Source organism: Rhinopithecus roxellana, chromosome 5, assembly GCF_007565055.1.
Source record: "Rhinopithecus roxellana isolate Shanxi Qingling chromosome 5, ASM756505v1, whole genome shotgun sequence".
NCBI classification, from domain to species: domain Eukaryota; kingdom Metazoa; phylum Chordata; class Mammalia; order Primates; family Cercopithecidae; genus Rhinopithecus; species Rhinopithecus roxellana.
The window spans coordinates 85054947-85069044 of NC_044553.1; the positions used below are offsets into that span (position 1 = coordinate 85054947).

Genomic DNA, 14098 nt, shown 5'->3' on the forward strand with positions numbered 1-14098 from the left:
TAAGGCAGAAATCAAGAAATTCTTTGAAACTAATGAGAATAAAGGTACAACATACCAGAATCTCTGGGACACAGCTACAGCAGTGTTAAGAGGGAAGTTTATAGTGTTAAATGCCCATATCAGAAAGTTCAAAAGTTCTCAAGTGAATAACCTAACATCTCACCTAGAGGAAACAGAGAAGCAAGAGCAAACCAACCCCAAAGTTAGCAGAAGGTAAGAAATAACCAAAATCAAAGCTGAACTAAACAAAATTGAGACGCAATAATAATAATAATAATAAGATCAAAAAATCAAGGAGTTTGTTCTTTGAAAGAATATATAAGATAAACTGCTAGCTAGACTAATAAGAAAAAAAAAGATCCAAACAAACAATCAGAAATGACAAAGGTGACATTGCATCAACCCCACAGAAATACAAAAAACCCTCAGAGAACTACTACAAACATCTTTAGGTACACAAACTAGAAAACCTAGAAGAAATGCATAAATTCCGAGAAACATGCAACCTCCCAAGATTGAACCAGAAAGAAATTAAACTAATGAAAAGACCAATAATGAGGTCCGAAATTGAATAAGAAGCCTACCAAGCAGAAAAATCCCAGGACCAGACATGTTCACAGCCTAATTCTACCAGATGTATAAACAAGCGCTTATACCATTCCTACTGACAATGTTCCAAGAAACTGAGGAAGAGGGACTCCTCCATAACTCATTCTATAAGACCAGTATCAGCCTGACGCCAAAATCTGGCAGAGACACAATGTAAAAGAAAGCATCAGGTCAATATCCCTGATGAATATGGATGCAAAACATCTGCAAGAAAGTATGAGCAAACTGAATCCAGCAACACATCAAAAAGTTAATAGATCATGATTAAGTAAGCTTTATTCCTGGGATGCAGGGCTAGTTCAACATATGCAAATCAATAAATGTTATTCACAACATAAACAGATTTAAAGCAAAAACCATATGATCATCTCCACAGACACAGAAAAAGCTGTCAGCATAATCCAACACCCCTTCATGGTAAAAACCCTCAACAGACTAGGCATCAAAATGAACATACCTCAAAATACTAAGACCCATTTATGACAAACCCAAGCCAACATCATTCTAAACAGGCAAAATTTGGGAGAACTAGAACAAGACAAGGATGTCCAGTCTTGCCACTCCTATTCAACACAGTACAGGAAGTCCTAGCCAGAGCAATCAGGCAAGAGAAATAATGCTGGGCACGGTGGCACATGCCTGTAATCCCAGAATTTTGGGAGGCCTAGACGGGCAGATCATTTGAGGTCAGGAGTTCAAGACCAGATTGGCCAATATGGTGAAACCCCATCTCTACTAAAAATATTAAAAATTAGCTGGGAGTGGTGGTGCACACCTAAGTCCCAGCTACTTGAGAGGCTGAGGCAAGAGAATCACTTGAACCCAGGAAGTTAAGGTTGCAGTGAACCAAGATCGTGCCATTGCACTCCAGCCTAGGCGACAGAGTAAGACTCCATCTCAAAAAGGAAAAAAAACAAGAAATAAAAGGCATCAAAACAGAAAAAAAGTAAAATCATCTTTCTTCACTGACAATATGATTTTATACTAGAAAACCCTAAAGACTCCGCCAAAAGGCTCCCAGAACTGATAAATGACTTTAGTAAAGTTTCAGGCTACGAAATCAATGCACAAAAATCAGTAGCTTTTCTATACACAAATAACACTCCAGCTGAGAGCCAAGTCAAGAATACAATCCCATTTACAATAGCTACACACAAAAAAAATAAAATATCTAGGAATACATCTAATAAAGGAGGTGAACAATCTCTGGAAGAAGAACTATAAAACACTGCTGCAAGAAATCATAGATGATACAAACAAATGAACAAACATTCCATACTCATAGATGTAAAGAGTCAGCGCCGTTAAAATGGCGTATTTCTCAAAGCAATGTACAGGTTCAAATTACCAATGTCATTTTTCATAGAATTAGAAAAATCTATTCTAACATTCACATGGGAAGTTAGAGTCTGAAAAGCCAAAGCAATCCTAAGCAAAAAGAACAAAGCCAGAGGCATCACACTACATGACTTTAAACTATAGTAACCAAAACAGCATGGTACCGGTACAAAAACAGACACATTGATCAATGGAACAGAACAGAGAACCCAGAAATGAAACCACACACTAACAACCTCTGATCTTTGACAAAGTTAACAAAAATAAAAAATGAGGAAAGGACTCCCTATTCAATAAATGCTGCTGGGATTACCTGCTAGCCATATGCAGAAGAATTAAACTGGACCCCTACCTTTTACCATACACAAAAATTAACTCAAAGATGGGTCAGCAATTTAAATGTGAGACCCAACCCATAAAAATCCTAGAAGAAAACCAAGGAAAATCTATTCTGGACATCAGCCTTGGCAAAGAATTAATGGCTAAGACCTCAAAAACAATTGTAACAAAAATAAAAATTGACAAGTGGGACCTAACTAAAGAGCTTCTGCACAGCAAAAGAAACTATCAACAGAGTAAACAGACACCCTACAGAATAGGAGAAAATATTCACAAACTAGGCATGTGACAAAGTTCTAATATCCAGATTCTATAAGGAATTTAAATCAACAAGAAAAAAACGACCCCATTAAAAGTGGGCAAAGGACATGAACAGACACTTCTCAAAAGAAGACATACATGTGGCCATGAAATATATGAAAAAATGTTCAACATCCCTAAACATTAGAGAAATGCAAATAAAAACCACAATGAGATACTATCTCACACCAGCCAGAATGGTTATCATTAAAAAGTCAAAATGGCCAGGCACAATGGCTCATGCCTATAATCTCAGCAATCTGGGAGGCTGAGGTGGACAGATCACTTGAAGCCAGGAGTTTGAGACCAGTCTGGCCAACATGGTGAAACCCCATCTCTACTAAAAAATACAAAAAAATTAGCTGGGCATGGTGGCACACACCTATAATCTCAGCTACTCAGGAGGTTGAGGCACGAGAATCGCTTGAACCTGGGAGGCAGAGGTTGCAGTGAGCCGAAAGTGCCACTGCCCTCTAGCCTGGGCAACAGAATGAGACTCTGTCTCAAAAACAAACAAGCAAACAAACAAAAAAGTCAAAAAATAATAGATGCTGGCCAGGCTGCAGAGAAAGAGAAAAGGGAATGCTTATACATTGTAGGTGGAAATATAAATTAGTTCAACCACTGTGCAAATGAGTTTAGAGATTTCCCAAATAACTTAAAACAGAGCTACCATTTGACACAGCAATCTCATTGCTGGACACATACACAAAGGAAAACAAATCACTCTACCAAAAAGACATACGCACTTGTATGTTCACTGCTACGCTATTCACAATAGCAAGGACATGCATGGATCAACCTAAGTGTCCATCCATGGTAGAGTAGATAAAGAAAACGTGGTAAATATATACCATGGAATACTACACAGCCATAAAAAGAACAAAATCATGTCCTTTGCAGCAACACGGATGCAGCTCTTGGTCATTATCCTAAGTGAATTAACACAGGAACAGAAAACCAAAGACTGCATGTTCTCACTTATAAGTGGGAGCTAAACAATGGGTATACATGGGCATAAAGATGGGAACAATCAACACTGGAGATTATTAGAAGGAGGAAGAAGGGAGGGGATAAAAGGCTAAAAAAACTACCTATGGGGACTATGTTCAGTACCTGAGAGATGGTATAAATCGTACTCCAAACCTCAGCATCACGCAATTTACCAATGTAACAAACCTGTACATATACCACCTGAACCTAAAATAAAATAGGGCACCCAATTATTAGAGAATAATCATTCTTTTCAAGCACACATGCAACATTTATCAAAGTTGATCACAAACTTAACCTTAAAAGATGTCTCAGGGAACTTCAGAGAATCAATATCATGCAAAGTTATCTGACAAAAATGCAATTACATTAATAATGTAATTAAAAGAAATTTTTAAAATTAAATAATTTAGATATTTTAAAATTCCAAATGATTCATGCGTCAAAGAAGCAATTGTGATGGGAATGTTTCAATACTTTTAGAACAGAATAAAAATGGAAATACTACATATCAGAATAGAATGCTTCAAGAAAAATTCAGTCTTAAAAGGTCAGAGTAAAAAGAAAAACTGAAAATTAATAGATTAAATGTGTAATTTAAGAAGTTAGATAAAAAAAAAAAAACCCACCAAAAAATTAAATAAAAGGAGATAATAAGAAAATGGCAGAAATAAAGGAGGTAGAAGACGAACAAATAATAGAGAGGACCAACAAAGAACAACAACAAAATGCAGAGTTCTTTAAAATGACGACAAAAATACTCAAACCTCTGACAAGATTTTTTTTAAAAGAGAGGGAGAAATAAAACAAAGTAAGTAATATCAGAAATAGAAAGGGGGACAAAAACCACATGTAAAACCAGATTTAAGAGCTGGAAGATTATAATGAATAACTTTATTATAATAAATTTGAAAATATAAAGAAAATGGACAAATTCCTAAAAATCTCATTCACTGACACTAATCAAGAAGAAATAGAAAACGTAAGTAGTCCTATAATCATTAAAGGAATTGAATTTTTTAAAAAATCTTCTAAGAAGGAAAAAGATCAAGATCAGATAATTTTTCAGACAAGTTCTACCAAATCTTCAAGGAACAAATAATTCCTATCATATGCAAAATATTGCAGAATATTAAAAAAAGAGATATTCCATAATCCATTCTACCAAACTAGTATAAGATAAATACTAATCCAGACAAAGGCACTACTAAAAGGAAAATTACAGCTCAATATCTATCCTAAATATTGAAAAATCTTAAATATTAGCAAATTGAATTCAACAGTTTATAAAAAAAAGATAATATATCATGACCAAGTTGAACTTGTCCCAAAAATGCAATAGTAGTTTAACGTCAGAAAAATCTATTAAATGTTTCTCACCAAAGAAAAACAGACCAAAGAAAAATAATATAATCATTTCAATCAATGCAGGAAAAAAAGCTTTTGATAAATATAACACCAAATTAGTATTTTAGCTAGGAAATGAAGGAAAGTTCCTTATTTCTGATCAGGAATATCTACTTACAGCAAACATCACAGGTTTTTTTTTTTTTTTTTTTTTTTTTTTTTTTTTTTTTTTATCTAGAAATAATTTTAAACTTACAGGAAAAGAGTGTTAATAAAAACAGAAGGCCAGGCGCAGTAGCTCACACCTGTAATCCCAACACTTTGGGAGGCCAAGGCCGAAGGGATCACTTGAGGTCAGGAGTTCAAGACCAGTCTGGGCAACATAGCAAGCTCTCATCTCTACAAAAGATTTTAAAAATTAGCCAGGCATGGTGGTACACACCTGTAGTCCTAGCTACTTGGGAGGTTGAGGAAGGAGGATCACTTCACTCAAGGAGTTTGAAGCTGCAGTAAGCTATGGCTGTGCCACTACACTCCAGCCTAGGTGACACAGCTAGACTATGTATTTTTTTTTTATTTAAAATAAAGATAAATTAAAAATAAATAAAAACAGAATACAGAATATATATGTATTCTTTTCCCACATCCACCCACTGTTAACATTTTGCCCAATTTGCTTTATCATTTTGCTTGCTCTCTTACCTCCACATGTGTGTATGTGCATGTGCATGTATGATACACAGTATAAAATCAGTATGTCAAGTTACACTCCCATTTTTATTGCAGCACTATTCACAGTACCCAAGAGATGGAATCAACCTAAGTGTCCATCCACAGACAAATGGATAAAGAATATGTGGTACATACACACAATGGAGTACTATTCAGCCATAAAAAAGAATAAGATTCTGTCATCTGCAACAACATGGATGGAACTGAAGGTCATTAGGTTAAGTAAAATGTCAGACACAAAAAGACAAACATTGTATGTTCTCATTCATACGGAGAAGCTAAAAAAATTGATCTCATAGAAATAGAGAGTAGAATAGTGGTTACTAGAGGCTGAGATGGTTAGAGGGAGACAGCCAAAGATTGGTTAGCAGTTACAAAATTATAGCAAGATAAGAGGAATAAGTCTTAGTTTTCTATAGCACTTTAGGGGAACTATAATTTACAATTTATTGTATGTTTTCAAATAGCTAGAAGAGGGGCTTTTGGATGTTCCCAACACACACAAAAAAAGATAAATGTTTGAAGCAACGGATATGCCAATTGCCCTGACTTGATCATTATACATTGTACACACATATCAAAATATCACATTGTACCCCATAAATATATACAACTATTGTATCAATTAAAAATTGTAATAAAAGAAAAAAAATTCTTTGTTTGAAGATAAATTGATATACTCTCTGTACTCAGTTGAAAAACAAAAAACAAAAAAGATTGAAGAGGCTACCTGTAGCTAGAAGAGAAAGGAGAGAATTTGCCCCTACTAAGGAGTCAAAGTACTTATATTCCTATTCCAAGTCAGCCAATTAGATAACAACAAAACACCTAAAAGGCTTATAACTTCTGTTTGGATTTTTAAAAATCATTAATAAAAGCTAAGTGAAAAAGTATTAAAAATTATTCCAAAACTTAAAAAGTAAAAAGAATTTCCCAGCTAATCTTCTTTAAGTTCAATGTTTTTGCTATTTAAATAAGCAAGTTTATGACTGTGGATCACTAGTGTAATAAACCTTATTTAAGCAAGTGGAACTTCAGCCCAAAAAGTTTATGTAAAATCGTACGATTCTGGCACCACCTGGTGGCAGTATATTCCAAAAGCAGAGGGGGTGTGTATGCAGTGTGCATTTTTATTAATAACTAATTCACTCATTTATTACCAACTATTTAATAGGCATTTGCTAGGCGTAGTTCATATAAATCTTTAAATCTCTCTTGAAAGACAGGAAATAAAATAAAGTATAGTATCTAAAACAGGGTCCCTATCTCCAAGGAAAAAAAATCGACAGTTAAATTATGACTGTCAGAATGTAAGAAAAGAATCTGTTCTTGTTTAGAAGTTTCCTGAAAGTATTTATGCCCCTAGAACTTTCAAGCAAGAAGTCCTTAGGAGTGTATTGATAAACACAGTCTATCAAATCACCAGTTTGATAAGGAAAATAACTTTTTCCTTATCAAACTGCTTATAAAGTAAGCAGTTTTCAAGGAAAATAACTGTAGTGGTTTTAAAATGTCCTCAAATTCCTGACACTTCTTCCTTTAAAAGGTTGGCCAGGTGTAGTGGCTCATGCCTGTAATCCCAGTACTTTGGGAGGCCCAGGTGGGTGGATCACCTGAGGTCACGAGTTCGAGACCAGCTTGGACAACATGGTGAAACCCCATCTCTAGTAAAAATGCAAATATTACCCAGGTGTGGTGATGCGTGCCTGCAATCTCAGCTACTCACTTGAACCTGGGAGGCAGAGGTTGCAACGAGCCAAGATTGTGCCACTGCACTCCAGCCTAGGCAACAGAGCAAGACTCTGTCTCAAAAAAAAAAAAAAAAAAAAAAAAAAAAAGAGGCTAATTTCCCTTTCCCTAAATGTAGGTTTGACTTAATGACTCACTTCTAATGACGAAAAGTGGCAGAAGTAGGGGCGTGTAACTTCCAAAGCTAGGTTGCCAAAGATATCACCACTTCCATCTTGCCTTCTTCGAAACCACTCACCTGGGGGAAGTCAGCCATCATGTCATAAGACTCAAGAAGCCTGTGGAGAGCCTACCTGGGGAGGTACTGTGGCCTTCTGCCAACCACCAGCACCCATTTTCTAGTCATGTAAATGGGCCCCCTCAGAAACAGATCCTACAGCCCCGACCAAGCTTCAGATGACCGCATCCCTCATCAACATTGCTAAGCTAAGCCACTCACAAAGAAACTAAGAAATAACCAATGTTTATTGTTTTAAGCCACTTAGTTTTTGGAATAATTTGTTATGCAACAGTATTGACTAATCCAATAACCTATCACTTCCTAGAAGACATTTGATCTACAACAGAAAGTAAAAATAGCTCACTCTAGTTTAATACTATAATTTTTCCATATGTTAATAAAATTTCAAATTGTCCTTCCTAATTTATAAGGAGTGATCCTTTTTTAATTCCCCCAATTGTTTCACAATATTATTTCATAATATTTACTACCTTCTTTTTTCTGAGACAGGGTCTTGCTCTGTCTCCCAGGCTGGAGTGCAGTGGTGCGACCATGGCTCACTCTAGCCTTGAACTCCCTGGCTCAAGGTCAGCCTCCTGAGTAGCTCGTACCATAAGCATGCACCACCACATATGGCTAAATGGTGGTTTTTTTTTTTGGTAAAGATAGGGTCTTGCCTTGTTGCTCAAAGTGCTGGGATTACAGGCATGATATAATCATATATATATAATATATAATGTTATTTATGTGCATACACATTACATATATGACGTGCATGTATATATTACATGTATGTGACATGTGTGTATATGTGTGTACATATAATATAAATATATGTATGCAGGTATATATAACATATGTGTATGTATTATATATAAAAAACACATATATAAACACACCCAGCAATATTTATCACTTTCTAAGTTAAGTCAATGAAACAGCAACCTAAGTAGATTTTAATCAGTCAGCAAGGATTTTGTTTTTAACCCCTGTGTTTGCAGAGCAACCACACTAAGCACTGTGTGGAGAACCATATCCTTTAAGTACTTATAATTTAAATCAGATTACTGTTCAAGAAATAATTTATGTTTTTTAACTAAACTTTTTCCCTGGCTCTGAAGATTATAGGTCAATGGAAAAAGGTATGAAAAATTTTTCCTTTACCTCTGTGAGGGATCCACAAGCCACACCACCATGCAGGGCTTCGTCCAAAGCAGAAAGGGTAGTAGATAAGAATGCTGGTGAGAAATCAGCAGACCTTTGTGCTTTTATTCCATAAGCCTGAACAAGAAAATGATTAAGTTTTTTTCAACCTTTATATATATTCAAAAACATAAACCAACTCTAATTTCCTAAATTTTAGCAACTTTAACCCTAATCCATCCTTTTCACTTCTATTATTTATTTGTTCAACAAATATTTACTCTGTGCCAGGGTCTGTGCTAGATTATGGGGATATGACAAAACAGAGAGAGACATTGCCCTCACAGTCTTATGAAGTCAACCACAGACTATGAAATTAGGACTAGAAACCAGGCAATTACAACACAATTAATAAGAGATAATGTAATAGGGACAGTATAACTGATACAGATTTTGGAAATTTAATGGAATTGCTAGATGCCTGTGCTAATATCTGAAAGAGCTGTTAGGTGAGCAAGGGAAATGTGACTATTCCTGCCAAAGAGGGCAGAATGTACAAAGAAAGGTCAAGAAGCAAGAGAGGAAACAGGGACTAACACAAACTGTAAAATATACAGTTCATTTAGAATGGCTAAAAGATGGAGTGTGGGTGCAGTACAGCAAGCAATGAGGCTAGAGAAGTAAGCAGAGGTCTAACCATGAACAGCTCTGTTGAAGATGCAAAAAGGAGTGACATGATCAAGTCATCATTTCAAACTCGGGTTCATTTGTGAAGAACAGTGTGAAGGAAGCTGTGGAAGGCTGAGAAATGACCCGCCACCCCCACCCCTGGATATCCAAATCAAACCTCCAGAACCTTATTTGCAAAATGGGTGTTTGCAGATTTGATTAAGTTAAAGACCTTGAGATGAAGGGATAATCATGGATTATCCAGATGGACCCTAAATACCCTCACTCATAAGAGAGAGGCAGAGGGAATTCAATACACACAGGACAAGGTTATATGAAGATGGAATAGAGAGAGAAGCAGCCACAAGCCAAGGAATGCTAATGGCCACCAAAAGCTGAAAGAGGCAAGGAACTGATAATCCCCTAGAACCTCTGGAGAGAACGCAGCTTTGCCTACACCTTAATTTTGAACCTCTGAACTCCAAAACTGTAAGAGGATAAATTTCTGTTGTCTGAAGCCACCCAGGGTATGATTTGTATTAGAACTGCCACAGGAAACTAATACAACAAATTATAATTTCAAAGACATACTCAGATTAGTTTGTGAAGAACAGCTTGAAACTGGGAGATGTGTCAGGAAGACATTACAATCATTGCAAAGAAAAATAATGGTAGCTAGAAGAAGGTAATAGTAGTGGGGATAAAAACTTTTGGTACTAGCAACTTTATCGAAAGCCAACTACACAGTACGACAGTACCCCTTATCCACGGTCTCACTTCCCATGTTTCAGTTACCCATGGTCAACATTGATCTGAAAATATTAAATGGATAATTCCAGAAATAATTCATAAGTTTTAAATTGCACACAGCTCTGAGTAGCATGGTGAAATCTCACATGATCCCGCCTGGATGTGAATCATCCCTTTGCCAAGTGTATACGCACTGTAGACACTCCCTGCCTGTTAGTCAGTAGCCATCTCAGTTATCAGATCCAAAAAACGTAGTATACATATAGTTTGGTACTATCCAAATTTTCAAACATCCACTGAGGGTCTTGAAACATATTCCCTGCGAACAAGGGGAGAAACACTACTTATCTGAAGTTTTTCCAATATTATAAAATTCTGAAATTCTCCTTTCTTTCTGTTCAAGACAGAGTCTCACTCTGTCACCCGGGCTGGAGTACAGTGATGCGATCTCAGCTCACTACAACCCCACTTTCTGGGTTCAAGCAATTCTCCTGCCTCAGCCTCCCAAGTAGCTGGGATTACAGGTGCCTGCCACCACACCCAGCTAATTTTTTTTATTTTTAGCAGAGACTGGGTTTTGCCATGTTGACCAGGCTGGCCTCGAACTCCCACCCTCAAGTGGCCTGCCCACCTCGGCTTCCCAAAGTGCTGGAATTACAGTGTGAGCCACTGTACCTGGCCCAAAATTCTCCTTTATTATCCTTGGTGTTTGCCCACAAGAAATTATACAAAGAATTCTGGTGATTTTATGTGTTGGTTTGGATCATTCTGATGTATTTAGAGCTACAAAAGTTAATACTCTACAAGGAAAATTGTTTTTTAAATTACTTTTATTAATATTCTGGGATATTAAAATTTTACCTGATTTTTAAAAGATGTTCATTTTCTAATGTTCCTTTTATTCTTTTAAAGGCTTTTGACAACCTGCATTTGTTAATGGTCTGCTTTACATTTCAATTTAGCTTTGCCTGCTCCAGGGCACTGTCCAGTCGCTATGCTAGGATATCGAGCAAATAACATCAGCTCCTCTTAGATACTGCTGTGATTCAGGAATCATGAACAGTAAGGAAAAGGCAAGGATAGGCAGATAAATAGCATTTGTTGCACATCTACTATGTGCTGTATTAAGTACTATACGTACATTATTTCATTTACACACAGGTATAATTATCTCTATTTCACAAAGGGTAAAAAAACTGAGACTAAGAGATGTGCCAGATATTACCACAAGGGGACAAACAAGAACCATTGCTGCTTTTTTCCTAATTAAAGAACATAACTTACCTAAAGCAATTTGGAAAGAAGAAAAAAGTTAAAGAAAACAGAAGTCAGTAAAAAATTCCACAATCCTAAGATAACCATTATTAACAATATATGCCAAATACCTTTATAACGTTCATTTTTATAAAATTGGCATGTATACTATATACAATTTCATAGCCTGCTTTTTTCACTAAGCATTTATATCCTGGGCATTTCTCCTGTTATTACAAATTCTTGGCTGGTCATGGTCACTCATGCCTGTAATCCTAGCACTTTGGGAGGCTAAGGCAGGAGGATCACTTGAAGCCAGGATTTCAAGATCAGCCTGGGCATCATAGCAAGACCCTATCTCTATAAAAATAAATAAATAAATAAAAATTTTTCGGCCGGGCGCGGTGGCTCAAGCCTGTAATCCCAGCACTTTGGGAGGCCGAGACGGGCGGATCACGAGGTCAGGAGATCGAGACCATCCTGGCTAACCCGGTGAAACCCCGTCTCTACTAAAAAATACAAAAATTTAGCCGGGCGAGGTGGCGGGCGCCTGTAGTCCCAGCTACTGGGGAGGCTGAGGCAGGAGAATGGCGTAAACCCGGGAGGCGGATCTTGCAGTGAGCTGAGATCCGGCCACTGCACTCCAGCCTGGGCGACAGAGCGAGACTCCGTCTCAAAAAAAAAAAAAAAAATTTTTCAAAGACTTTAGTGCCCACATAATATTCCCTAACATAAATGTAATATAATTTATCTCCTTCCTTATTATTATTATTTTTCCAATGTTTTGATATAAAAAATATTTCAGTAGGCATCCTTACGTACACATTTTTGTCTATAATCTATCATCAGGCAACGTGGATGCATGCGAGGATACTTTCTCAAACATGCAAAGGCAGCCCAATCTGTCCAAATTAAAGCACTTCATTTGCAATTTTAAGTGTAATTTCTAGAATAATAGATTTGGTAAGTCAAAAAAATAATAATTGGCTGGATGCGGTGGCTCACACCTGTAATCCCAACACTTTGGGAGGCCAAGGTGGGTGGATCGCCTGAGGTCCGGAGTTTGAGACCAGCCTGACCAACATGGAGAAACCCCATTTCTACTAAAAATACAAAAGAAAAAATTAGCTGGGCGTGGTAGCACATGCCTGTAATCCCAGCTACTCAGGAGGCTGAGGCAGGAGAATCGCTTGAACCTGGGAGGCGGAGGTTGCGGTGAGCCAAGATTGTGCCATTGCACTCCAGCCTGGGTAACAAGAGCAAAACTTCGTCTCAAAAAAAAGAATAAAATGAACTAACAGAACAAAACTTCAGAGAAGTAGTATGTATATAAATGAGACAAAGACGAGTTTTGTGATATGACACTACCAGTTTTTCTTCTACTTTGGTGGCTGCTTCTTCTCAGACTCATTATCGTCTAATCTGACCTGTAACTGTTGGCATCACTCAGGTTTCAGGCTTAAATACACTTATCATCTTACTGTATGCACTTAATAGGCAATCACTCATCCATTCCGATAGCTTCAACTATCATATTTACACCAATGACTCCCACGTGCATGCCTCGCCTTCAAGGTCCAGGTCCATATATTTAACTGCCTACTTCCCATCTTCACGCAATGTTTTATAAGCATCTTAAATCAGACAAGCTACTGGCCGGTGCGGTGGTTCACGCCTGTAATCGCGGCACTTTGGGAGGCTGAGGCAGGTGGATCACCTGAGGTCACGAGTTCGAGACCAGCCTGGCCACCATGCTGAAACTTTGTCTCTACTAAAAATATAAAAAATTAACCAGGCATGGTATTGGGTGCCTGTAATCCCAGCTACTGAGGAGGCTAAGGCAGGAGAATCGCTTGAACCTGGGAGCCTGAGTCGAGATCTTGCCATTGCACTCCAGCCTGGGCGACAAGAGCAAAACTCCATCTCAAAAAAAAAAAAAGTTACACAAGTACTAAATTGAATGTATGATCTGCCTCCCTCAAACCTGCTCCTCTTCCAGTACTCCTGATCTCAGGAAATGGTACCACTCAGTTTCTCAAAGCAAAAGTCAGGGAATCATCTCTGACACTTTTCTGTACGTCACTACCACCTCAGCCAAACAATTACCAAATCTCATTAATATTCTCTCCTAGGCTGAGCACAGTGGCTCATGTCTGTAATCCCAGCATATTGGAAGGCTGAAGCAGGTGGATTGCTTGAGGCCAGCAGTTCAAGACCCACCTAGCCAACAGCAAAACCCCATCTCTACTAAAAATACAAAAATTAGCCATGTGTGATGGTGCATGTCTGTAGTCCCAGCTACTGAGGAGGCTTAGGCACAAGAATTGCCGGAACCAGAAGGCAGAGGTTGGAGTGAGCCGGGACTGCACCACTGCACTCCAGCCTGGACAACAGAGTGAGACTCTGTCTCAAAAAAAAAAAAAAAATTATCCCTCCTAAATATCTCTCATATTAATCAACACTATAACCTCTGCATTAATAATACAAGTCACTATCACTTTTGGTCCGGAATACAGTAATAGGTACCTAACTAATCTTCATGAATATTTTCTTCCTCCTTTTCAATCACTTGTCCACATCCAAGACTGATCTTTTTAAGACACATATTACAGTATACCCTTCTTATGAGTTTCCATTGCTCTCAGAATAAAGTCC

The 14098-nt window shown here is 37.5% G+C and overlaps 1 protein-coding gene across 8 annotated transcripts in view; it reads right to left on the reverse strand.

The window, feature by feature from the left end:
* The window catches only part of RAD51B (RAD51 paralog B), a 774018-nt gene that overhangs the window by 751377 nt on the left and 8543 nt on the right, over positions 1-14098 (reverse strand). For all 8 annotated transcript variants that reach the window (XR_004057382.1, XM_030931002.1, XM_030931004.1 and 5 more), the window contains exon 4: positions 8792-8908. Coding sequence is in view for 6 of the 8 variants with exons in the window: in XM_030931002.1 (XP_030786862.1) it covers positions 8792-8908 (117 nt within the window). In the remaining 2 variants the exon portion in view is untranslated. The remainder of the gene's footprint in view (positions 1-8791; positions 8909-14098) is intronic.